The sequence below is a fragment of the Acinonyx jubatus genome, chromosome E2 (genome assembly GCF_027475565.1).
Source record: "Acinonyx jubatus isolate Ajub_Pintada_27869175 chromosome E2, VMU_Ajub_asm_v1.0, whole genome shotgun sequence".
Taxonomy (NCBI): Eukaryota; Metazoa; Chordata; class Mammalia; order Carnivora; family Felidae; genus Acinonyx; species Acinonyx jubatus.
In genome coordinates, this window is record NC_069396.1 from 58,230,384 (window position 1) to 58,254,884 (window position 24,501).

The 24,501-nt window shown below is 49.4% G+C and overlaps 1 protein-coding gene across 1 annotated transcript; it reads left to right on the forward strand.

Annotated features, from left to right (window-relative positions):
• The first annotated feature begins 10,137 nt into the window (after positions 1-10,137).
• On the forward strand, positions 10,138-15,645 carry GALP (galanin like peptide). Its single transcript, XM_053210710.1, has 5 exons — positions 10,138-10,221; positions 11,874-11,922; positions 12,617-12,700; positions 13,683-13,760; positions 15,103-15,645. The coding sequence occupies exons 1-5, from the start codon at positions 10,138-10,140 to the stop codon at positions 15,156-15,158; spliced, it is 351 nt and encodes a 116-aa protein (XP_053066685.1). The 3' UTR covers positions 15,159-15,645.
• The last annotated feature ends 8,856 nt before the right edge of the window (positions 15,646-24,501 follow it).

Here is a 24,501-nt window from a genome sequence, read left to right on the forward strand (position 1 = left end):
GGCAGAGTCCCTGCCCGGCTGAGTCTACGCTCAGATGGTCCAGGGCACGTTTGGGGGCAGACGGTGGAGATGGAAGAGTCGGGAAGGTCTGAGGAGGGGCTCGGGTGAGGCCTGGGGAAGACCTTACGGAGAGAGGACACAGCCAGGCCACGGCCCCGGGGCAGAGAGAGCCTGGTGTGGGCAGGAGGCCAGGGTGGCCGGAGCGAGGAAGGAAGGGAGGATGAGCCATGAGCGTCCGGGCTGCCGTGAGAGGTTAATTATAAATTCGGGACGCTGGGAAGCCGCTGCAAGGTTTTGGGCAAGCCCCGCGTTATCCTGCTTGTATTTTAAGGGCACTGTTTTGGCCGTCGTGTGGAAAACAGGTTGGGGGGGGGGGTGGGGAGAAGATGAGAGCAGGCAACTCAGAGGCATTGCTCAGTGTAGACAACATGCAGGAGGGGGTGAGTCCGGTCCAGGAGAGAAGAAAGCGCCCTCCGCTTCCTCACTCGTGACCTTGGATCCTACCACGTCCCTATTCTGCAGTCACACAAACAGGGGAGACTCTCACTTCCAGGCATGGCTGCCTGATGGATAAGCAAATAGGCTCCCGGGTCCCAACGCCTGGGTTTGGATGTGGTTATTTATTGTCTGTGCAATCTTGGGGAAGTTACTTGACCTCTCTGAGCCTTTGTGTTTGTCACTGGTTCAGTGAAGGTAATACCTATCTCACAGGGTTATCAGGAGGGTTCAGTGAGGTCAGACGCACAATGTCCTTAGCACATCACTTAGAGCCCGGTTAGTGCCTGTGATTACTGTAAATATGATTGTTATTTTTAAAGTTTATGTATTTTGAGAGAGACAGAGACAGCGTGAGTGGGGAAGGGGCAGAGAGAAGGAGAGAGAATCCCAAGCAGGCTCTGCATTGCTGTCAGCAGAGAGCCTAATGCGGGGCTTGAACCCACAAAGCCACAAGATCATGACCTAAGCTGAACCCAAGAGTCAGACACTTAACCAACTGAGCCGTGCAGACGCCCCTGACCATGATGTTTGATGAAGGCTCCTTTCCACAGTGGGTCCCTTCCCAGCCTGCCTTATATGCAGAGTCCTCAATACTTAATTGCTCTCATAACAACTCCGTGGAGATATTATTATTTTTATAATAAAAACAATCATTTCTAAAGATGAAGAAGTCGACAGTAGGCTAATTAGGAAGCAGCAGAGCTGGGATTCAAACCCAGGTACGTCTGGTTCCAAAGCTCTCTTTCCACGTCCCTTTCTTCCTCCGAAGAAACACAGAGCAGCCCAGGGAACGAGAGATGCCAGGACACGAAGATATCAGGAAGTGCTGAGTTCCAGGGCGGGGAGCCAGTTCAAAGCCTCTGCACATATCCCCTTCCCACCACAGAGCCCAAGGAAAAGTCTCAGATTCATCTTTTTAATCCAGGACATCGGAAGGTTTCTAGGGCAGGAGGTCCCAAGTGACATAATGGGAACCAGAGATACTGCAGAAACAGGTGAAGGAGGGAGGGGTACACAGTAGGGGCTGGTGAGGTCTGCAGTGAACTGGAAAGAAAGCACACCTTGTCAAGAGCTGCCACTCAGCCCTGGCCTGTGGCTGCCATCTGGGGGTGTACAGACACCCTGACACATCGCGAGAAGCCAGAGATCAGGTCTGGACTTGAAATTCCTGAACTCTCCACGCCGGTAGCTCGGCTTGCGATTTGTCAGAAACACCGCAGAGGAACCCGAAGAGGGTCTGATCGGGGTTACCCCTTTACGACATCTGACCTGATCCCTCAGTTTACCAGTAAAGCAACGGAGATCCAGAGATCTGTCGTGACTCTCCCACAACTGCATGGCAGGCCAGTGAGACGTGAAGACGTCTGAGAGACTCGAGGCAAATGACTGAGTCCTTCTTTTTCCGGGGGTTAAGTGGACACACGAGTGGAGAACCCAGGGGTGTTGGAACAACACAGATCTTGGGGTTATGGACAGTAAAGGGAGTGGGGTCTTAATCCTAACCCAGGTTCCCAACCCCAAACAATAGCATGCCTATGTCCTTTAGAGGATTAATTGCAATTCCCTAATTTGGGTCCAAGATAATAAAGAAACGAAGAACATTTTGAATATTCGGCACAGTGGACAGAGGTGGGTGCTCAAAGCTGACCTGGAGGAGGAAAGAAGCATGCACCCAACTCCCCCAATCTCGTTTTTACCTCCTTGGATGGGAAGGAGAAATAAAGCTTCCGTGCAAAATTGTTTTTGAACTGTACAAGGACCCCCCTTTTCACTTTTATTGTACGTCTGTGAGGGGATTTCTTTGGTAAGATTGAAAAGACAAACATGGGTCTAAATTTGTAAACCTTAGGAGACTTTTATGAGTGGTTTTATGGGTTTTTAGAGCCTGCCTCACTCCACAGGGGTAAAATCCAAAGACATTCACGTGTACCTGTCTCCATGATGATGCGTAACAATCCCTCCACATTACAGCACCTCCCCGAACCTCATGGTGACCAGAGTTAACCAACAGGAAAGAGTAGCCTGCCATGCATGTGCCAAGGTCTCACCCCGTCTCTTCATTATGATCTTTTCTTTCATTTTATTTTATTTACCCTCTTTCAGTCTGCTGTGTTGCAGACTCTGAAGGAAGGGACTCACCCATGCAATATCTGGCGGGGGCATTCCAGACAGAGCCAACAGCAGAATGCTCGCCCTTTCTGTCCATCCTTGGCGGGACACTACCCCCTTTTCAATATTCTACTAATATTATCTGTGCACCTACGAGGAAAGCAGAAACTAGAAAGATACGGCCCACCCCACCAACATGAAGGAACCCATCGCCGCCCACATAACCATCTCTGTACCATTCTCCACGCGCCCTCGGATTCGGAATCCAGACAGGTTGCCGCCTCTTCACTCTTCAAATTTTCACCATTTGATATCCACTCGTTCTGTCTTTCCCCATCACCACCTTTGTCATCCGCCCAACCCCAGGACGCCCTTCCACTTCTGGTGACTCTGGCCCATGAGTCAGCCGCACCACCCCCACCTGACGGCCACTGGCCCCACTCCATTCTGGCTCTCCTCAGCTTTGCACAGAAACGTTGTTGGGGGAGTCCGCTCTGGCCACAGGTGCTGTGCTTGATCCTTCTGACATCACGATTACAGCTTCACCAGCCCAACCCCCTTTAAAAATCTGAGAATTCAATGAATTCTGGTTCAGTAACTCAGGTAGGTCTTTCTCCCGAACCAACAGGGCCTAGTGCTTCCCAGCCCTCCCGGTAACTTCTCCTGACCGTTGTCACTCTCTCCGACGACATGGTACCTTTCTGTGGCTCTGTGGAACCAGAAACTGGTACACTCTTGCTGAAGGACAACTTGGAAACATATGTCCAGAATCTCAAAACGTACACAGCTTTTGATGGAGTTGCCTTGTAGGGTTTGAGACTCAAGAATTGGACGTGTGTAGGAGCATTGATGTACTGCGATGGTCACTGCCTGCTTCATGTGATTGAACGCATGCCTAATGCAGTGGTGAGGAGTGCCGGCCAAAGACCAAGCTTGCCCCTGTCCCCTGGAAGGTGTGTGATCTTGGCCATGTTATTTCCACTCTCAGAACCTACATCTCCCCCTCTAAAATGAGAACACAAGGCAGGAGCACTTGGGTGGCTCAGTCAGTTGAGTGTCCGACTCTTGACTTAGACTCAAGTCATGATCCCGGGATTGTGGGATCGAGCACTAAGTTGGGCTCTGTGCTGATTGTGGAGCCTGCTTGGGATTCTCTCTCTCTCTCTCTCTCTCTCTCTCTCTCTCTCTCAATAAATAAACATTAAAAAATAAATAAAAATAAAATACATGAGATCACAATACTACCCATTTTATAGGGCTATTTTTCAGATTCAATGAGATAACCCATATAAAGACACTCTATCCCTGGCAGAGTAAAGGTCTGAATCAGAAGCTATTATTTTTATCATCCACTTAGCATTGTTCTGCAAATGTTTGTTCCATTCCCTTAGCTCTGAGGAACAGCATGAATCTAATCTTAGATGCAAATATTCTCACTGACCCTCTGCATCTTTTTCCTCTGTTTTGTCTATCTATCTATCTATCTATCTATCTATCTATCTATCCACCATCTCTAATTCCCTATTTTTTCTCAACTCTCTCAGTTCACAGCCTTCATCCTTTAGACCCTCAAATATACTTTTAGTTGGGGGCAGGCTGAATCTTCCTCCGTTTCTCTGGTACTTGATGGAAAAGAAATGGAGTGTGCAGTCAGTTATTTGGATGTTGATGAGTGTTCCCAGCAGAAGCAGAATGTGTGTGTAGAGAGTAGGGGTGGGAGTAAGGATTCAAGTGCCTGCAGCTCATAGTCGCCAGTGTCCGTGTTCTTCCACCCTTCAGACCAGAGCACTGAGGATGAGCCACCGTTGACATCTTAACCTCACACGCCCACCCCAAGAAAACTGGGATGCAATGGTGGAGATGGGAGGTTTGGTCTCTCGGGAAGTGTTCCCCACAAGTTCTAGAAATCCAAGTCATCTAGCCTAACTCAAGACATTTTTTTTTAATTTATTTATTTTGAGAGAGAGAAGGAGAGAGAATGAGTGTGTGTGAGTGGGAGAGGGGCAGAGAGACGGAGAGAGAATCCCAAGCACAGCACAGCGCCCGATGTAGGGCTCGAACTCATGAACCCTGAGATCGTGACCTGAGCTGAAGTCTGACACTCAACCAGATGAGCCACCCAGGCGCCCCTCAAGACATTTTTTTATTTCCCTTTCAATTTTTTCTCGGCCCTGTTGGCTGTTGTTTGATTCTGACATGCTTGTGAACTCTCCCGTTTACCTTCTGTAGTAACAGTAACTCGCGGTCGGGGAAGACTCTCAGTTGCTCTAGACGCTGTGAGATCTGCCGTACAACTGCCTTGCTTGCCCACGTCAAGATTTGCTGGGGGGGGGGGGGGGGGGCGCCTGGGTGGCGCAGTCGGTTAAGCGTCCGACTTCAGCCAGGTCACGATCTCGCGGTCCGTGAGTTCAAGCCCCGCGTCCCGCGTCGGGCTCTGGGCTGATGGCTCAGAACCTGGAGCCTGTTTCCGATTCTGTGTCTCCCTCTCTCTCTGCCCCTCGCCCGTTCATGCTCTGTCTCTCTCTGTCCCAAAAATAAATAAATGTTGAAAAAAAAATTAAAAAAAAAAAAAGATTTGCTAGGGGGCAGACTTCATGTTAAGTGTTCCTTTACACACACACACACACACACACACACAGGCGCGCGCGCAAGACCCAACACAAAGGGACACAGGAGACTCTGGGAGGTGCTGGTGTGTCTGTTACCTGGATTGTGGTGATGGCGCCACGGGCCTTGGTCTGTGTCTAAACTTAGCAATATGTGCAGTTCTTTGTACATCTGTATACCTCAGTAAAGCTGTTCTTTTAAAAATCCAACTCGGGAACTTGGGTGGCTCAGTCAGTCGAGTGTCTGACGCTTGGTTTCATCTCAGATCATGATCCCAGAGTCATGGGATCAAGCCCTGTGTCAGGCTCCACACTGAGCATGGAGCCTGCTTGTGATTCTCTCTCTCTCTCTCTCTCTCTCCCCTTCTCTCTCCCCCCTTCCCCATTCACGCCGTCTCTCTTTCTCTAAAATTAAAAAAAAAATCAACTCAAATTGGCTTAATGACAGCATAGGAGCACATAATTGGAAATGCAGGAATGGGGTAAGTTTTCGGATCTGGGTGACTCGGTTTCTCAGTGTTGTCCTGATTCAGTTTCTCTGTCTTCCCATCCTGCCTTCTGTGTTTAGTTCCAATCCTGCGTTTTGTTCCCCCTCATGGTGACTGGGTGACCAAACATCTCCTGGGGCTTTGGGCTTCTTTTCAAGGAAGAGATACAGAGGAATACATATCTATCTAGAGATATGCTTCCAGAAATTCTCTCAAAAGACTGAGGAAACACACTTACATCATCTCCAAGTATCTCCCCACAAGACAGTGATCAATTACAAAGGGACAAAAAGTAACTTCGCAGTGGAGAGATCTGGCCAACACCGCCTTAACCAGGCGATTGACCAGGAGCAGGATGAACTGATGTCCCAAGCTCCCATGGCCAGATGCACCCAGGAGGACATAATTTATACACCACCACCCCAATCACTTCTGTGACTTTCCTGCACAACATGCACAACCCAAACACAAGAAAGTGTCAGACAAACCCAAATTGAGAAGCATTCCACAAAATATTTCACTGGTACTCTCACCAAAATTTCAAGGAAAACATCAAGGTCATGAAAGATAAAGTAGAGACAATCTTTAGCTGTAAAGGGGACCAACAAAGAGGCATGGGGTGGAGGTGTTTCTTTTGCTTTTTGTTTTGTTTTGTTTTTTTCTTTGTTTGTTTTGCTATAAAAGCCATTAGGACAATTGGTGAAATATCAGTAAGGTCTGTAGCTTAGGTACTAGTAGGGTGTCAACATTCATTCTACAATGTTGACAATCTTACTGTGGTTATGTTAAAGAATGTTCTTTTTTTAAGCTTATTTATTTTTGAGAGAGGGCGAGTGAGCAGAGGATGGGCAGAGAGAGAGGGAGAGAGAAAATCCCAAGCAGGCTCCATGCTGTCAGCACTGAGCCCGATGCGGGGCTCGAAGTCATGAACCATGAGATCGGGATCTGAGTTGAAATTAAGAGTTGGACGCTTAACCAACTGAGCCACCCAGGCGCCCCAAGAATGTCCTTGTTTTTAGGAGGACGTGTGGAAGAATTTAGGACTGAGAGAATATAATGTTTGTGACTTATTCTCAAACAGTTCAGAATATTTATATGTGCATATGCGGAGAGGAGAGAGGCAGACAGGGTGGGGGAGGGTGTATCAGAGAAATCAAATGCAGAAAAATGTAAACATTTGGAGAGTCTGAGTACTGGGGAATGATTTGGACAACTTTCATGGAAGTCTAAAATTATTTCAAAATAAAACATTAAAAAAGGAAGATTTTTTTGTTTTGTTTTGTTCCCAGAAGCTCCAGCAAGTATCTTTTCTGCTTTTGCTAGCCGGAATAATTGGGTCATTGGCTCACTGGGTTGTGGGCAGGGACAGAGTACAGTTAGGCACCCAATACCCATCTTTGGAAGGAAGGATAAGTTTCGATCCCAGTCTCCCGTCACCTGCTAGGGGCAGGCATGTGTTAGCATTCTCCACAGCACTGGGACACTTAGCGAGGCTGTGGATGTTCAGATAAAACCCAGCAGACTCATCACCAATAGCAGCAAAGAAAGGTCGGACGGGAAACTGCAAGTGCCCACGTTTCTAAGTTGCTAAGAGGGATGCAGACTCGCGACAGCAGGCTCAGCCACAGAAGTGCAAAGAAAGTGACATTCCTCCCACACACCTAGGTTTTGTTTTGCATGAGATTTGGACTCCATTTATTTCTCCAGACCTGGTTAATGAGGAAGCGAGGTCTCTGTCCTCTGACTCTTCATCGGTCTCCAGGTAACCACGTCTGGGTTTCCAGCAACGTCTGTCCTTCTCTCCCTCCTCTGTGAGCAACACCCCTCCTTCCTCACCCTCTTTCCCAGCAAAGCCATTTACACCTTCCTGTCACTTCCTCCCCTCCTCCTCCAGAAGAGACCCACGGATGCCTGGATGCCCGGAAATGAAAATGGGAGCAAACAGTCCATGTGGTCCAGTGGTCCTCTTTCTTGCTCTCCTTCTACCCATGGTCCAGGGTTTTCACTTTATTTATTTTTAACGTTCTTTTTTTTTAAGGTTCATTTTTATTTTTGAGAGAGAGGGAGACAGAGCGTGAGTGGGGCAGGGGCAGAGAGAGAGGGAGACACAGGGTCCGAAGCAGGCTCCAGGCTCTGAGCTGTCAGCACAGAGCTGGACATGGGGCTCAAACTCACAAACCATGACCTGAGCTGAAGTCGGATGCTCAACTGACTGAGCCACCCCGGCGTCCCCCAGGGACTTCATTTTATAACTGAGATGAGGAAGGTCCCTTCTGTGGGGGTGGGGTTGATGTGAGATGGAAAGAAGGTACCGATGGACCCCAGCTCTGCATGGTACAGATGGGGAAACCGTGTCTGGTGAGGACCAGGACTTCCAGGGGGCAGAGGGCAAAGCCAGGGGTGCATGCCCTTCCCTGATGCCAGGGTTCCGTCCCCTGGAAACCTGCTGATCTCTGGGGCAAAGAGGGAGAGAAACAAAAAGACAGGTTTAAAAAAAGAACAGAAACAGAGAGGGAGATCACACAGAAGTACCCCCAAGTCATGATGAGCAAAAAAAAAAAAAGAAAGCCTGTGGGCAAATGCCCCCCAGTGAGCAAGGCGCCTTCCCACCCCTCACCAAGCCTATTTCCCAGGGAGCGGGAGACGCATAACAGTGAAGGAAACATACAGACAAGGTGCATGATACAAGGGAGAAGCAGACGAGCAGGAGGGACTGAAGGCAGCCCAGCGCTGCGGGGTCGTGGGTAGAGGTGGGGTGCAGGGGCCCAGACAGGCCTGGCCTGGGCAGATCCAGGCGGGGGATTGCTCGAGTAAACAGAGCTTGAAGCACAAATCACACCTGAGAGGGGCAAGAGGGGAGGAGGAAGGGTCATGTACACGTCGGATTAGAGGGTCTGCAGGGGAAACTGAGGTGAGGCACAGAAACACTTCCCTGCCGGAAGCACCCCGTTCTGAGCTCAGCTCATAAAAGCCCCTGGTGTCTGCGAAGCCTCACCCCTCCTCCAGCCTTGGCACTCTCTCCCGTCTTCCCCCCTAATTGCTGACTCCCTCCCTCTCCCCTGCCCTGCCCGCCTCCTTTCTCCTCGGGAGGCATAAAAGCTGCCGTGGAGGATGTGGAGGAGCTGGACCCCGAGAGAGCTGGGGGCACCTGCCAACACCAGTGAGGTAAGCGGAGGGGGGAGGGGGGATGGCAACCAGGGGTCCGGAAGGATGGAGAGGGGCTAACGCCTCTGTGACTCTTAAAGTTTGGTCACTCCTGCACCGTGGGGCTCTGCGGTTATGCACCCAGTATCCTACTGTTTACCTGCCTCCTTCGGCCCTTTCCCTCAACCAACTCTCTGATTTTTTTTTTTTTTTTTTACTTAAACAAAAGCGTTCCAAAATGGAGCCCCACCAGAAAAACCAGCAATGAACTCAGAAGCCTTGGTTTTATTTTTCTGTCGTATATTTAAGGCAGAAAGACACAGAGGTTAACCTTCGACGGTGTTAGGCACTTTATAGTTTGTTAAAAGTCAGACAGAGGAAGATGAATATGATCTCACTTATGTGTGGATTGGGAGAAAAACACCCAAACCCACTCAGGGAAAGAGATCAGATGGGTGGCTAACCAGAGGCGGGGCTGGGGCCGGTGTAGGACCCCCTGTAGGATCCGTAGTCCTGGGGACGTGATGGATGGCTCCCGGCTGTCGTGGACTCTGCCGTGTGGTGTATTTGAAAGGTGCCCAGAGAGAGAGAGAGTAGATGCTGAAAATTCTCACCACAAAGGGAACATCATTTTTTCCCCACCTGTACGAGGTACCAGATGCTGTTAACCAGACTTACGAGGTGACCTTCTTGGAGGTGTATATGTGTGAAGCCGCTATCTGCACACCTTACTCACGGTGCTGGATGTCCGTTGTACCTCAGTAAGACTGAGAGAAAAAAAAAGTATGTCGGGACAGATCTTGTGTTAACGAAACAAACAAGAAACTGAAACAAACAATCAAAGAAATGCAAGGAGATTTTTGAGGGTGATGGATATGACTCCCGCATATCTTGGGTATATGCCTGTGTACGAATTCCTTCGGATGTACATGTTTAAGGCAGGGAATTTTTTTTAATTAAAAATTTTTTTAATGTTTACTTATTTTTGAGAGAGAGAGACAGAGCATGAGCAGGGGAGGGGCAGAGAGAGAGGGAGACACAGAATCTGAAACAGGCTCCAGGCTCTGAGCTGTCAGCACAGAGCCCCACGCGGGGCTCGAGCTCACGAACCGTGAGATCATGACCTGAGCTGAAGTCGGACGTTTAACCCACTGAGCCACCCAGGCGCCCCAAAGACACAAAATTTCTTGAATAGCAATTATACCTAATGAAACTAGAAGTGAACAAATACACTCACCACTCTCTCTTGACAGTGTCCTGGAGGTCTGAGCGCCCACCCTTCCGGCCCTCAGATGGCTCCCTCTGTCTGTCTGGTCCTCCTCCTGGCCGTCTTGCTCAGCCTGGCGGTGACCCCCGCCTCTGCACCCATCCACCAGGTGGGAACCCGCGGCAGCTGTCTGCACCTACGGCACCCCCACCCCCCGTCACTGCCCTCCTGGAAGAGTTTTCTAATTTTCCCAGCCCAGCCACGAGCCATGGGCTGCGGGGGCGCCTTGGCCCTGGGTGGGGGGTCTGTCGAACCCACGACCCAGAGGTCAGGAAGCACAAACGTCCCGAGGATTAGCATGGCCCAGAGGTACAAAAAGATGCCTTCAAAGACACAGCTCCCTGCCATTCCAAGTTGTCAGCAGGGGCTGCGTCCCGCCCCTCTGGTTTCTTGTGGAGCCTGATGCCGGCCCCTGGTCTGGGTCCTGACTGGGAGTAGGGGCTATGGGGACCGGAGACCCCCATGGAGTTTGGAATCCTGGCTCTCTCCTTTTAGCTGCACGCCTCCTGACAAGGTGCCTAGTTGATCTCTGTTCCCCAAGTGCTTTGTGAGATCCCAGCACCGCGAGGGCTAACTGAGCTCCTGGGTCTCAGGCTCATTAGCCAGTGCACTGCCCAGTCCAGAGGGCCCAGGCTTGGCACTCCAGTGTCTTGGAGCGTCCCTGGCTCTTGTGTCACGAGGGGGCCGACGGTGACCCTCTGACCTAGGTGCCAGGCAGGTCTGATGAGGGTCGGTGGGTGTGCATGTTCTCCCGGCCCCGGGAACCCGGGCTACACCACTTCCGTCCGGCAATTCGGCCTTGTTACTCCCCATTTTGCACGAGGGAAAATGGAGGCGTGAGTATTGTGTACACGTGGCCGTGAAGTCTGAAATCTGCCTGGGTTTGCGGGCCAGCTCTAGCTGCTTCCTGGCTTGATTTAAGCAAGCTGGCAGACCTCTTAATGCAAGTTTCATTAAATGAAGCAAACCAGAGTTTCAGCCTGACTCAGGGCGTCGTGGGCACCAGGTGGTAACCACGTCAAGGACTTGGAACCAGGGTGGGATGTGGGCGTGCACCACCCAGGAGGTGCCCACACTCGCTGCGGCCGTCTCAAAACCCTTAATCGCCTCTGAGCAAGAGGGCCCCATGTTTTCACGTTGTTCTGAGCCCCCTAAATCGTGTGTCCAGTCCTGCTTGGAACGGACGCTGGCAGGTAGTAAACCCACAATTAATGTCGGCCGTTGTAATTATCAGAGGGACGCAGCAACGTGGCTAAAACCACCCAGCGACGCAGCCTGGTTCGATCCCGCACTGGTGCGCACACGCCCGTGTTGTGCGGTTTGTGATGGCGTGGAAAGGTTCACGGCAGTGCTCTTTTTTTTTTTTAATTTTTTTTTTTTAACATTTATTTATTTTTGAGACAGAGAGAGACAGAGGGAGACACAGAATCGGAAACAGGCTCCAGGCTCTGAGCAGTCAGCACAGAGCCCGACGCGGGGGTCAAACTCAAGAACCGCGAGATGGTGACCTGAGCCGAAGTCGGACGCTTAACCGACTGAGCCACTCAGGCGCCCCACGGCAGTGCTCTTTAAAGCCCCTTCCCATTCCGAGTTGCTGTGCTTCAGGAAGCCTCCGATTTCCGCGCTCGTGAAATGTGGGTTCCGTGAACCCACTTGCCAGGCTCGCGGGACCGTGGCGGCTGGTGCACGTGACCCCAGAGCTGAGGGCTGCCTGCCACCCTTTCTGCCCGTCTGAGTCTCGCTCTCTCCGTCTCTGTCTAGGGCCGAGGAGGCTGGACCCTCAACAGTGCCGGCTACCTCCTGGGTCCCGGTGAGTGAGCCTGCTGAGGGCTGCCCCCGCCAGCAGCCAGGCTCAGTGAGCCCGGGAAGACCCTCGACTCACATTCACTGGGGTCCACGGGTTTTATTTCCAGACCCGTCTCGAGAGTTAGTGTAGCAGAGGGATGGGCGTGTGGGCCACGGAGCCACGGCATTGTGTTCACATCCCTGCCTAATTCTCTGGACGCCTTGGTTTCCTCACCTGTGACAGTGGGCGTCGTGCTGGTCCCCTGCCTCACGCGGATGTTGTGCAGATTAGACGAACGGGAACGATCCCCAGTGCATACTTATGTTCCTCCATCGCTGGCTCCCCATCTCCCCTGGTTCTTCCTCACTGTGCGCTTGTGTACGGGGCTCGGGGACAATTCCAGCCGCTGCGTCCCTGTGATGCTCAAGGCAGGGCCGCTCGGTGGTCCAGGAAAACCCAGGCTCCCGGGACCGTATTGAAAGCAGGAAGGACTTGAGGTTTGGATCCAGACACAGGCGGGTTCAGAACCCAGTTCTGCCACTTAGCGGTGTAGTAACTCTGGGCAGCCATCTCCACTTCTCACCTGCCAAATGCACGCCGTCCCGAGATTTGGTGGTGGTGCTCCATCAAGGGAGTAACCTAACAGGATTGCTGGATTCCCCGTTATGTTGCCATTTCACAGATCCATGGGTCCTGTTCTCCCCCCTCCCCTCCCCAGAGCTCCACCTTCTTCAGAGCAGGGACCGCGGCAGCGGGAAGAAGACAGCCCTGGAGGTCCCGGACCTGTGGAAGGCCATGGTGAGTGCGTGGGGCATTCGTCTCCACCACCCCCCTTGCCTGCCCGCGGCTGGCTTTGGAAACTGGCAGGTGTGGGCTCCGTCCCTCGCTCTGCCACCTACTGGTTGGGGGAGCTCAGGGAAGGGCGATTCTTTCCAGCCTCAAATACGTCCACCTGCAGAACGTATCAGTGGAAAGGCCCAACGGCTCTGTTGTGTGGCTCGCCGACAGAAGGCAGGTAACAGTCTGGCATGTGATGGAGACTAAAGGAGTCACAGTTGCCACGTTGGTTTAATTATCTATCTATCTTTAAATTTTTATTTATTTATTTTAAATATTTTTGAGAGAGAGAGAGAGAGTGGGGGAGAGGGGCAGAGAGAGAGGAAGAGAGAGAATCCCAGGCAGGCTCCACACTGTCAGTGCGGAGCTTGATTCGGGGTTCAGTGTCACGAACCATGAGATCATAACCTGAGCTGAAACCAAGAGTCGGACGCTTAACAGACTGAGCCAGCCGGGGGGCCCCTATGGTTGCCATTTTTAATATTCTCTCCCTGCAAGATCCACATTCACTTTGTCCTCGCACATCCCTGGTGCTGTTACCTCGTCTGCTCGCTGGGCCGCGTCCCGTCTCTGAGACTCCCCGCTCTGTCCCACCCTCATCTGAAGGGAAAGAATCACGGGTGTGCACGGGGGTTCAGACACCTGGACAGGCACACTGTGAACACAGCTTGTGACCTGAACTGAGTCTCATTGTTGTCACCTGCCAGGCCATAGAGGCATATCAAGGGCTGGTTCCTCGCTGGTGGCCCTGTTGGTATTTGGTGCCGATGGTTCGGTATTCGGGCCACAGGTGTCCCCACACATTCCCAAGTATCCCCGGGCTGGAGAAAATGACCCTGAACGGGTACCCCAAGGTACCGAGAGATTCCCAGGGAATAAGAGAGCTGCAGGAAATTCCCAGGAAATAAGTCACTTGGTACAAAGCCCTGAACTGGTTTTGTTCCTAGACGGGCTCCCCAATCCCCACCCTCAGCAGGCCACCAAGAGGAGTCCGAGGGAGACCTTGGCCAAACCAGAGACGGCAGGTAAGCATGGGAGATACGAAGGAGAGAAAGACACACAGACGGGGACAGGAGACAGGGACAGGAGAAATGGCCAAAGGAGCTTTGAGGGTCAACTCTGAACACCCATCGCGGCCATGACGGTTCCCTCCCTCTGTGCTCCTTCGCCTCCCTCCCTGCCTCTCGGCCCAACACGAATTTCCCAGCCAACCCCAGATATTTCCCCACAACCTGGCGCTTTTCCAGGCATGACCCCACTCCCAAACTTTGATCTGCCCTAAAACCACCCCCAGGCCTTTGCTGCAACACTCACCTCAAGCCCTCACTTGGACCCCATGGGGTCACCTCTGGCTCTGACCTGTGTCTGGAGTAAGATCTTTATTTCCGGCCTTTCAACTCCCTCTGGACCCTGTGCTCATCTGCATTCACGATCAGGCGTGTCCTTCGACTCCCGTTCTGAATCCCGGTTTCCTCAGAACACAGGGTCCATTTCCCTCGAGGACCTTTGCCCCAGCTGCTGCCTCAGTCTGGAATGTTCTGTCTCTAGAGCTTTGCATGGCTGCGTCCTTCGCCTCTCGCAGAAACCGTTTGAGCCCACTCCTCCACCGTAGGGCCTGCCCCTGACCTTTGTATCTGACGTAAACCTACCTTCCCTCCATTTTTGTCATCTTCTCTTATTTTCATAGTAACATTTGCCAGGATGCACCTCGTCTTTGGTTTGCACATTTTTCTGCTTGTTCTCTGTCATCTCCCGATAAAATCTAAGCTCCACGTGAGCAGGGACCTTCTCTGTCTTGCTCGCTGCCTAGTGCAGGGGACGATGATGGATGATACGGGGTAGGCTCTTGGAAGATACTTGTTAAAGGAATGGATTAAATTATCCAAGTGCTGGCTTCCCACCCAACCACGACCCAAGTCAACGATCAAGGCCCGCTTTCTCCTGCCTCCCTCCGGCTGGACTTCGCCCCAGTTCCTTCAACCCCAGCCCTGTTTCTGGAAACGAACAGCATACTTTCATCCCAGCTGTCCTAGCCCCTCTGGAAAGCACTGATTGCACATCTTACCGGTGTTGCTCGTGACAGACCTCCTCAACCCTCTAAGCCCCACGCCAACCTTCGCAGCCCTCTGGCTCTCGAAAACACCCGCCACCATCACGTGCCATCTTAAATGGGGAGGAAAAGGGAAATCTGTGGGTAGATGCAAAGAAAGGAGGGCAGAGCAAAAAGGATCGAGGGAGAGCGAACAGGGGAGGCGATGGGATATGGAACGAACTGCAGCCAAACTCCTCATCCCCAGCCTCGAGGACCTGGTTTGGGTGATGGCAGTGAACAGAACTATTCAAAATTTGCCTCTTTCTCTCCCACAGACCCGGGCGAGCTCAGCAAGAAAGCTCCCAGGGAGGGAGAGGCCCTGCAGTCTTAGACGTCTCCACACCTCTCCTCTGCATCCTTCTCTCCAGCTCCTCCTGAGCCCCCCTCTAGCTCCCTCCACTGAGACTAGGATCTTGAAATTAAGTCCCCAAATCCTATGTCGAAAATTTGGAGTGTTGGCAGAATTTCCCTCAAAAGTTCCCAGACTGTCTCGGGTTTCACTGATTTTTCCTGGGCATTGTTAACAAGCTCAAGAATAATTCTGGAACCATTTGGTTAATGTAATCAGGGAATATTTCCGTAGTCCGTGTAAAGTGATTGTATTCTTTCATTTGTTTTCATTTTGGTGCGTTTTTTTTGTTTTGTTTTGTTTTTTTAGAGAGAGCCCATATGAGGTGGGGGTTGCAGAGACAGAAAGAGAAAGAAGTAAGAGAGTCCCAAGCAGGCTCCATGCCTAGCGCAGAGTCTGCTGTGGGGCTCAATCCCCTCATGAACCCCAGGGTCACGACCTGAGCCAAAATCAGGAGTCCCATGCTCAACCAACTGAGCCACCCAGGCGCCCTGGCCCACCCACTTCTTTTAATGTTTGTTTATTTTTGAAGGAGAGAGAAACAGAGTGTGAGCAGGGGAAGGGCAGAGAGAGAGGGAGACACAGAATTGGAAGCAGGCTCCAGGCTCTGAGCTGTCAGCACAGAGCTTGATGTGGGGCTGGAACCCATGAACCGTGAGATCACGACCCGAGCCGAAGTTGGCGCTTAACCGACTGAGCCACCCAGGCGCCCCGGCCCATCCACTTCTTTTAAAGAAAAGTCCCTGCACAGCACCTGTCGTGTTGGCTCACACACCTGTGCGTGGCTATCCTGAGTCCTGCGGGAGGTGGGGAACTGTCCTCTTGAGCTGGGGGCACATGCCCCCGTAAGAACACAACATAAAGGAAGAGGCGGAGGTAGGCGGTCGGTCGCACATCTGAGTCGCTGTTGTCCTTTGAATTCGCCCCTTCCTCAGCAGCGCCCCGTGGCTGGGATCACTCACACGGGATTCCTGGATCTCTGGCCGGATGCAATGCACTATCAGAAATCTCAGTGTAAGCCCTTAGCAACTTTAAATTGCAGAATCAAGACACAGTCTCAAGCCCCAGGCATGAAAAAGGCACACAGGCCCTGCCTTCAAAGATCTCACGGGGGGGGGGGGGGAGAAACCACAGAAATTGGGGGACAGAGGCGGTGTGGGGACAGTAGCACAGGGACCCGTTGGGTGAGAGCCCTGAAGGACATTCAGAGAGGAGGCTGAGGGTGAAGGGTTCTCCTCGGAGAAGACGCTTCAGGAAGTGGGGGACAATAGGGGATACCCGGAGTCAGGTTCGTCTAGGGCCCAGGGGCTGAGGGGTGGCCAGGGGACAATGAGCCTTGTTTGGGAACCAGATAAAACACAAGTAAAGGATAGATTGAGATGAGACCTGATGGCCCCAAGGCAGAGAATGGTCTGTGAGCTCTAAGGTGAGAGAGAAAGGGTAGGGGTCCTGCCCAGGTGCTGGGGTTTTACCCACACTGACAGGGGCTTGGAACCCCGCAGAGGGCTTGCCCTAATGTTGAGCACATGGGCTCGTATTGCGTGCAATAGATTATATACTCGGATAATCCCCATTGCACGGGACATACTTCTGCTGAAAATTATTCATGGCTTACCTGAAATTCCCATTCAGCCGGGCATCCTGAATTTTCCACCGCTGACAACCCTAAGGAGGCACAGCTTCATTCCCAGTGCCATCAACACCCGGCTGTCCAGGATGAAGGTCGCTGTCCCCGAGCGGCTGTGGGGTCGGAGACCCATCCCTAGACAGCGTCACTCCTTGCTCCTCTTCTCTCCAGCTCGGGAAGGAAAGGGCTGATGCCAGAGGAGACTGCTCTCTCAGCCTCTCAGCACAGCTCTGCTGTGTCCCCCCCAGGCTGGAGGGCTGTGGCCTCCGAGGGCCACTCACTGGACGGGTCTTCACCTGGGAGGCTGTCTGCAGAGGGGGAGGGGAGGGATGGGCTCTCAAAGAGGGAGAGGGCTTTCCTTGCAGGTGCAAATCTCCCTCCAGATGTCCTGGTGACGAATGAGTCCTGATGAGCAGAGATGTTGCTGGTGCACAGACGGCAGGTGAGGGACACACCTGAGTAAGTCGGAGGGAGGTGGACACACATCCAGCCATGGTCCCTCCTTAGTCAAGTTCCCCAAACAAATATCTTCTTAAAGATATCTAATCAAGGGGCGCCCTGCTGGCTCAGTCGGTGCAGCACGCGACCCTTGATCTCGGGGTTGTGAGTTCGAGCCCTAAGCTGGGTACCTGAAAAAAAAGTTTTAATTAAAACTTTTTTAAATTGTGGTGAAATACACGTACCATGAAATTTACCATCGTATCCACATGTAAGGGGTACAGTTTTGTGGCGTTAAAGGCATTCACACCATTGTGCAGCCAGCCCCACCATCCACAGAGTGCTTTTCTTCCTTCAAGAGTGAAATTCTGCCGCCATTAAACAACCACTCCCCAGGACCCTTGCCCAGCCCCTGGCAACCAGGGTCCTGCTTGCTGAATTGAATCCGCTTGTGTCTGGATTACTTCGTTTAGCATACTCATGGTGTTGCAGCCTGTGATGGGATTCTCTTCCTTTTAAGGCTGAGTAATATTCCCTATCACCTGGGTGCTTTGAAAACATCCTGTCAAAGCCCCACTCTAGACCAAATCAATCCACCAAGGGATCAGAGGGTGGGGCAAAGCTGTGGGTGGTCTCGTTCCTGGTGATTCTATTGTGAACCTCACATATAGGGAGGGCTTTCTCCCAGTGCTGGTTTCCCCCATGGTGGAGGGGCCGGGCTTAATTTTGTGACCCTGATCTGAGGTTTTACTTGGTAGGATTATACCAAAGGCAGCGTTAACTGTAGATTAATCTCCTCTCCTTGAGGGCATTGGAGCTAGAACAGGTTAGCCTCTGGCTTACTAGACTTTGCCAGGTTAATCAGCTACAGTCGATACCCCCATCCCAGGATTTCTCAACCTCTGCACCACTGACGTTTCTGTTGGGATCATTCTCTTTGTGGGGCCATCCCTTGCGTTACAGGATGTTCAACAGCGTCCCCCCCCCCCCCCCCCACTCAACACACAAGATAGCAGCAGCACTCTCTGCCTGGTTGTGACAACCAACCACATCTCCAGCCATTGTTGAGCGTTCACCTGAAACCAAATTACCCGGAACTGAGAGATTATCCAACCCCAAAGAATTCTAACTCACGGGGCACGATAAGGAGCCAGCTCGTTAAGCAAAACCGATGGAGAAGAGAAAAGCTGGTTTCAGATACTTTCAGAAACAGGGCTATTAGAACTGTCATCCAAGAAATAGAAATACCCATAAGAAAAGCAATCTGCAACATGAAATAATTAAACATCTTTTAAATGCAGCGAATATTCATTAAGAAAAATATATAATAGCTGAACCAAAGAACATGCCAGGTGGGACATAGGGCAGAACGGACACAACAGAGAAACAAATTAAGAAAAGGAACAAAACATTGCAGTCTCTTCCAGAAGCAAGAAAGTATGAAGAATCCAAGGCTAACTCCAGGAGAAAATGAGAAGGGGGAGAAGGAGATGTTTGTAAGAAATCGTAAAGATAAATTTCATAAGATTAAAGATGAAAAACCTCTCAGACCGGTAGTGTTCTTCAGGACGAGCAGGAAAAATCTACACCTGGTGGTCACAGAAGAATGAATTTCAAAAATGCTTATAAGAGGGGTGCCTGGGGGGCTCAGTCAGTCAAGCATCCAACTCCTGACTTCCTCTCAGGTCATGATCTCACAGTTCGTGGATTCGAGCCCTGTGTGGGGCTCTGTGCTGACAGCTCCGAGCCCAGAGCCTGCTTCTGATTCTGTCTCCCTCTCTGCCCCTCCCCCACTCACACTCTGTCTCTCTCGTTCTCTGAAAATAAACTTCAAAAAATTTTTAAAATACATATATCTCACATATCAAATGCTTAGCTGAACACATAATGCAAACGCTCAACAAATAGATGCTAAGCATGAAATAAAGCATAACGATCCAGTAAATAGTATAAATATAGCATCAACAACAGCAGTACTGTGAGAACTTGGTCTCTAGCTTCTAGATAGGCTGGCTGAAAGGTCAGGGGCAAATCCAGAATTCACAGAGAACCAAGGGTATGATAGTTTCCTTTGGTTGCTAAATTAAACGACACACTATACATAAAACATTTACTACGTATTGTGGCTAAGTATTCTATTTTATGTTCATGCATAGCTTTGTCTCTATACATCTACATCTATATTTATATATCTTTATCTGACATATACAGGATCACATATTAGGACTCAAAGAGAATCATAAAATCCATTATTAAGATAAATTTGAGGTTGACTTTATTCTGAGAGAGTGCATGAGCAGTGGAGGGGCAGAGAAGGAGGAGGAGAGGGAGAGAATCCCAAGAAAGGCTTGGACACAGGACGCACAAACCATGAGATGATGACCCGAGCCGATATCAAGAGTTGATGCTTAACCGACGGAGCCACCCAGGCGCCCCTGTGTGTCTGCTTTCCATTATTTTTATAAAAGGGTAAACTGACAAGTGTCAAATCAGCGATTTAATCTAGTTTGAGCAGAATTTTAAGGCATTAATCCCAAGATATTGAAAAATAATAAAAATAAGTTTTAAAAAGTCACTAATATTCCTTATGTATCAATATTTACTTTTCATTTTTCAGTGCCTTGGAATTAATATGTTAAAGCTTTGGTTGAGCTAGGGTTATTTTTTTCTGAAGATTTTATTTTTATCTTTTATTATTTTTTAAATGTTTATTTATTTTGAGAGCGATAGAGAAAGAAGGAGCAGGGGAGGGGCAGAGGGAGAGGGAGAGAGAATCCCAAGCAGGCTCCACACTGTCAGCACATAGCTCAACATGGGGCTCAAACCCACGAACTGTGAGATCACAACCTGAGCTGAAATCGAGAGTTGGACGCTTAACCAACTTAGCCACTGAGGCGCCCCTTAAATATTTTATTTTATTTTTATTTTTAAGTAATCTCTACCCGCAACGGGGCTTGAACTCACAACCCCGACGTCAAGAGTCTCCTGTTCCACTCGCTGAGCCACCCAGGCACCCTGAGCTAGATGAAATCACTGGTTTGATACAGGCCTATCATCTCTTCACACATCCTTGATGATGTATCACTGCCTTCTGCCTTTAGGAAAAGTGTGGCTTGTGCAATTGATGCAATGTCGATGCATTTTTCCCTACTTGCATGCAACTTCTGGTTTTTTAAATGCCTACTTGTCAGCCCATTTTATTTATTATTATTTTTTAATATGAAATTTATTGTCAAATTGGTTTCCATACAACACCCAGTGCTCATCCCAATAGGTGCCCTCCTCAACGCCCATCACCCACCCTCCCCTCCCTCCCCTCCCCCCCCCATCAACCCTCAGTTTATTCTCAGTTTTTAAGAGACTCCTACGGTTTGGCTCCTTCCCTCTCTAACCTTTTTTTTTTCCCTTCCCCTCCCCCATGGTCTTCTGTTAAGTTTCTCAGGATCTACATATGAGTGAAAACATATGGTATCTGCTTTTCTCTGCCTGACTTATTTCACTTAGCATAACACTCTCCAGTTCCATCCACGTTGCTACAAAAGGCCATATTTCATTCTTTCTCATTGCCAAGTAGTATTCCATTGTATATATAAACCACAATTTCTTTTTTTTCAATTTACTTATTTATTTTATTTTATTATTATTTTTTTAATATATGAAATTTATTGTCAAACTGGTTTCCATACAATACCCAGTGCTCATCCCAGAAGATGACCTCTTCAATGCCCATCAGCTCCCCTCCCCTCCCCTCCCTCCCACCCCCCATCAACTCTCAGTTTGTTCTCACTTTTTTTTTTATAATTTTTTTTTAACGTTTATTTATTTTTGAGACAGAGAGAGACAGAGCATGAACGGGGAAGGGGCAGAGAGAGAGGGAGACACAGAATCGGAAGCAGGCTCCAGGCTCTGAGCCATCAGCCCAGAGCCTGACGCAGGGCTCAAACTCACGGACCGCGAGATCGTGACCTGAGCTGAAGTTGGACGCTTAACCGACTGAGCCACCCAGGCGCTCCTGTTCTCACTTTTTAAGAGTCCCTTATGCTTTGGCTCTCTCCCACTCTAACCTCTTTTTTTTTTTTCCTTCCCCTCCCCCATGGGTTTCTGTCAAGTTTCTCAGGATCCACATAAGAGTGAAACCATATGGTATCTGTCTTTCTCTGTATGGCTTATTTCACTTAGCATCACACTCTCCAGTTCCATCCACGTTGCTACAAAGGGCCAGATTTCATTCTTTCTCATTGCCACGTAGTACTCCATTGTGTATATAAACCACAATTTCTTTATCCATTCATCAGGTGATGGACATTTAGGCTCTTTCCATAATTTGGCTATTGTTGAGAGTGCTGCTATGAACATTGGGGTACAAGTGCCCCTATGCATCAGCACTCCTGTATCCCTTGGGTAAATTCCTAGCAGTGCTATTGCTGGGTCATAGGGTAGGTCTATTTTTAATTTTCTGAGGAACCTCCCCACTGTTTTCCAGAGCGGCTGCCCCAGTTTGCATTCCCACCAACAGTGCAAGAAGATTACCGTTTCTCCACATCGTCTCCAGCATCTATAGTCTCCTGATTTGTTCATTTTAGCCACTCTGACCAGTGTGAGGTGATATCTCAGAGTGATTTTGATTTCTATTTCCCTGATGAGGAGTTGTCAACCCATTTTAAATAAAACCTTGACCCAAAGTGCTTAAAACTTGCAGCTCTATGTTCCCCGATTCCTTTGAGCACCTTGGGCATATGATAAATAATTCACCAGAGCAGGAAAACCAATATTGTCTCCAAAGAGACTTACTTAATAAATGAGTTTTTCTCTTGATGGGGTTTCAGTGAGAAATTTAATCCACTCGACCATTTAAAGTTGTTAATTCTATGGCTTTAAACCAATCATCAGGCTGATGAGGTAACCGGAAGTTTGGAGTTTCTCTAGCCGTATATAAACAGAGACATTTCAGCTTGAGGCACAGTTTGAGAGCTGGTCCCTCGGAGGCAGGAAGACATGTAGGAGGTAAGTTATGGGTGGGAATGCCTAAGGTTGCTTGGAAACTGGGATGGATGGATGGAGGTTGGAACCAGGAAGGCTTGGGTCTATATTCACTATGTATTAGCTCTGAGGTCTTGAGACGGCAATGTTATCTTCCTACACCCCATTATTAACTTCGATTCATTGTCGAATTCATCTGGGAAATGAGAATCATGTTAATACATTTGTGCTATGGTGGGTGTGGTTTATATTTTGAACCAAGGTTTTTCGACCTCAGATGCTATTTTTGGCCAGATAATTGTTTGCTGTTTTGTTGGGGTGGGGGGAGGGGAGTTGTGGGTTGTGGGGGCTGCCCTGTCCCTTGCAGGATGTTTAGCGACATCTCCCCCTCCCGCCTCCCCCATGCCCGGGTTAGGACAACCAAAAGTGTCTCCAGATGTTGCCCAAAGTCCCGAGGTGCGTGGGGAACAGGGGCAAAAGTCACCTTTGTTGAGAACCGCAGATCGAAATGTTGGGGTCGCTCAATCCAGTAAACGTGTGCCAGGCATGTCTTTAGCCTCCTTAGTTTATCCTCACACCACATAAGAGGTAGGTTTTATCTGCCCATGTCATGGAGAAGGGTTGTGGTATCCAAAGAGCTGATTGACTTGCCCAAGACCCCGCAGCTAATTGAAGCTGAAGCATGGAACTAAAACAACACTGAGCTCAAGCAAGCTTCCCCAACGATCTGAAACAGGACAAAAGTGGACAATTGTGGGTTTTAGGCAAAATGTCTTACCTTTGAATTCCATGTGGCACATGGTTCTCCTGAGATTTCTAAACGTGCCACACTTTTGCTTAAAAACACATCACTGGGTGTTTGCTGTCCACGGGGTAAAATCAAACCTTTAATTATGGGCCTCTTATCAACCTACTAGAGAGGCCAGGATTAGAGCCCCTTTACCTGGGGGCCCCGTGGCTCTCACTTGTGAACTGAGTCCCCCCACCAGTCTGCAGAGTAACAAAGTGGTTCTTGCCTTTGGGAGCTAGGTTGAGAACCTCTTAAAAATTCTCTCTCTTAAAATCTTCTTTGAAAACTTCAAAGAGTGTTGGATTTTAAATCCTTTTTTCTGGGATGAGATTAGGTATGTGTAACCCATAGAGACAGAGCCCATTAATGGATTACCAGGAGGTAAAGGTGGGTGGGGAAGGCAGGGTTTCCTTTTCAGGGATAAGTAAGTTCTAGAAATAGACAGTGGTGAATGGCTGTACAGCATTGCAAATGTGAGTACTGCCCCAAAATTGTATACTTTAAAGGACTGAATTTTATGTAATGTGTATTTTATCACAGTGACAAAGTTATCTGTTAATCCTGTTAGGATTCTTTTGAGTTCTTCCTTTCCTGGAAGAAATCAATATCCTGGGATGAACAAGGAAATGTATTGGGGGACAATCCTAGGTTAATATTTCCAACATTTCTACACCACATGAAATTCTTAGGTTGGAAATATATTTCTGTATTCTGCAGAATTACAACTAACAGTTTTGCCTTGTATGCTGTCCTGATGAGAAGGTACAAAAGATTGACATTGTTAAAATAAATTGTATATATCAAAATACATGTTTTGAAAAATCGAAATATATTTTGAATTGAAATTCAAAATTGAAATATATACAAAGTTTATTTTTGAGAGAGAATCCCAACCAGGCTCCTCACTGTCCATTGTCACGTAGGGCTTGAACTCAAATCAAGAGATCCTGCCCTGAGCTGAAATCAAGAGTCAGATGCTTAAGCAACTGAGCCACCCTGGTGTCTGCACTTAGTTATATTTAATTTATAGTAAAGAACAATATTGTCCCAATTTATAGATGCAAAAACTGAGCCCACCTCTGTATATTTCATGCTCAGAACTTAGGGGTCCATTCAGACAATTAAACCACCTTTTACTATAAAGGACATTGGGAAAATAATAGTGGGGCTCACTTTCCAATGTATTAAACACAGACCAGTTGGTGTTTAGTGTTGGGTGAGGGGAGGAAGGGTAAGAAGTTTAATCTTTGGGCACCTGGGTGGCTCAGTTGGTTAAGCATCTGACTCTTGGTTTCAGCTTAGGTCATGCTCTCACGGTTTGTGAGTTCAAACCCCATGTCAGGCTCTGCAGTAACAGTGTGGAACCTGCTTGGGATTCTCTCTCTCTCTCTCTCTCTCTCTCTGCCCCTCCCCTCTTGCTTGCTGTCTCTCTCTTCCTCAAAATAAACAAACAATAAACTAATCTGGTTCATTCCTCCCCCCACCCCCAG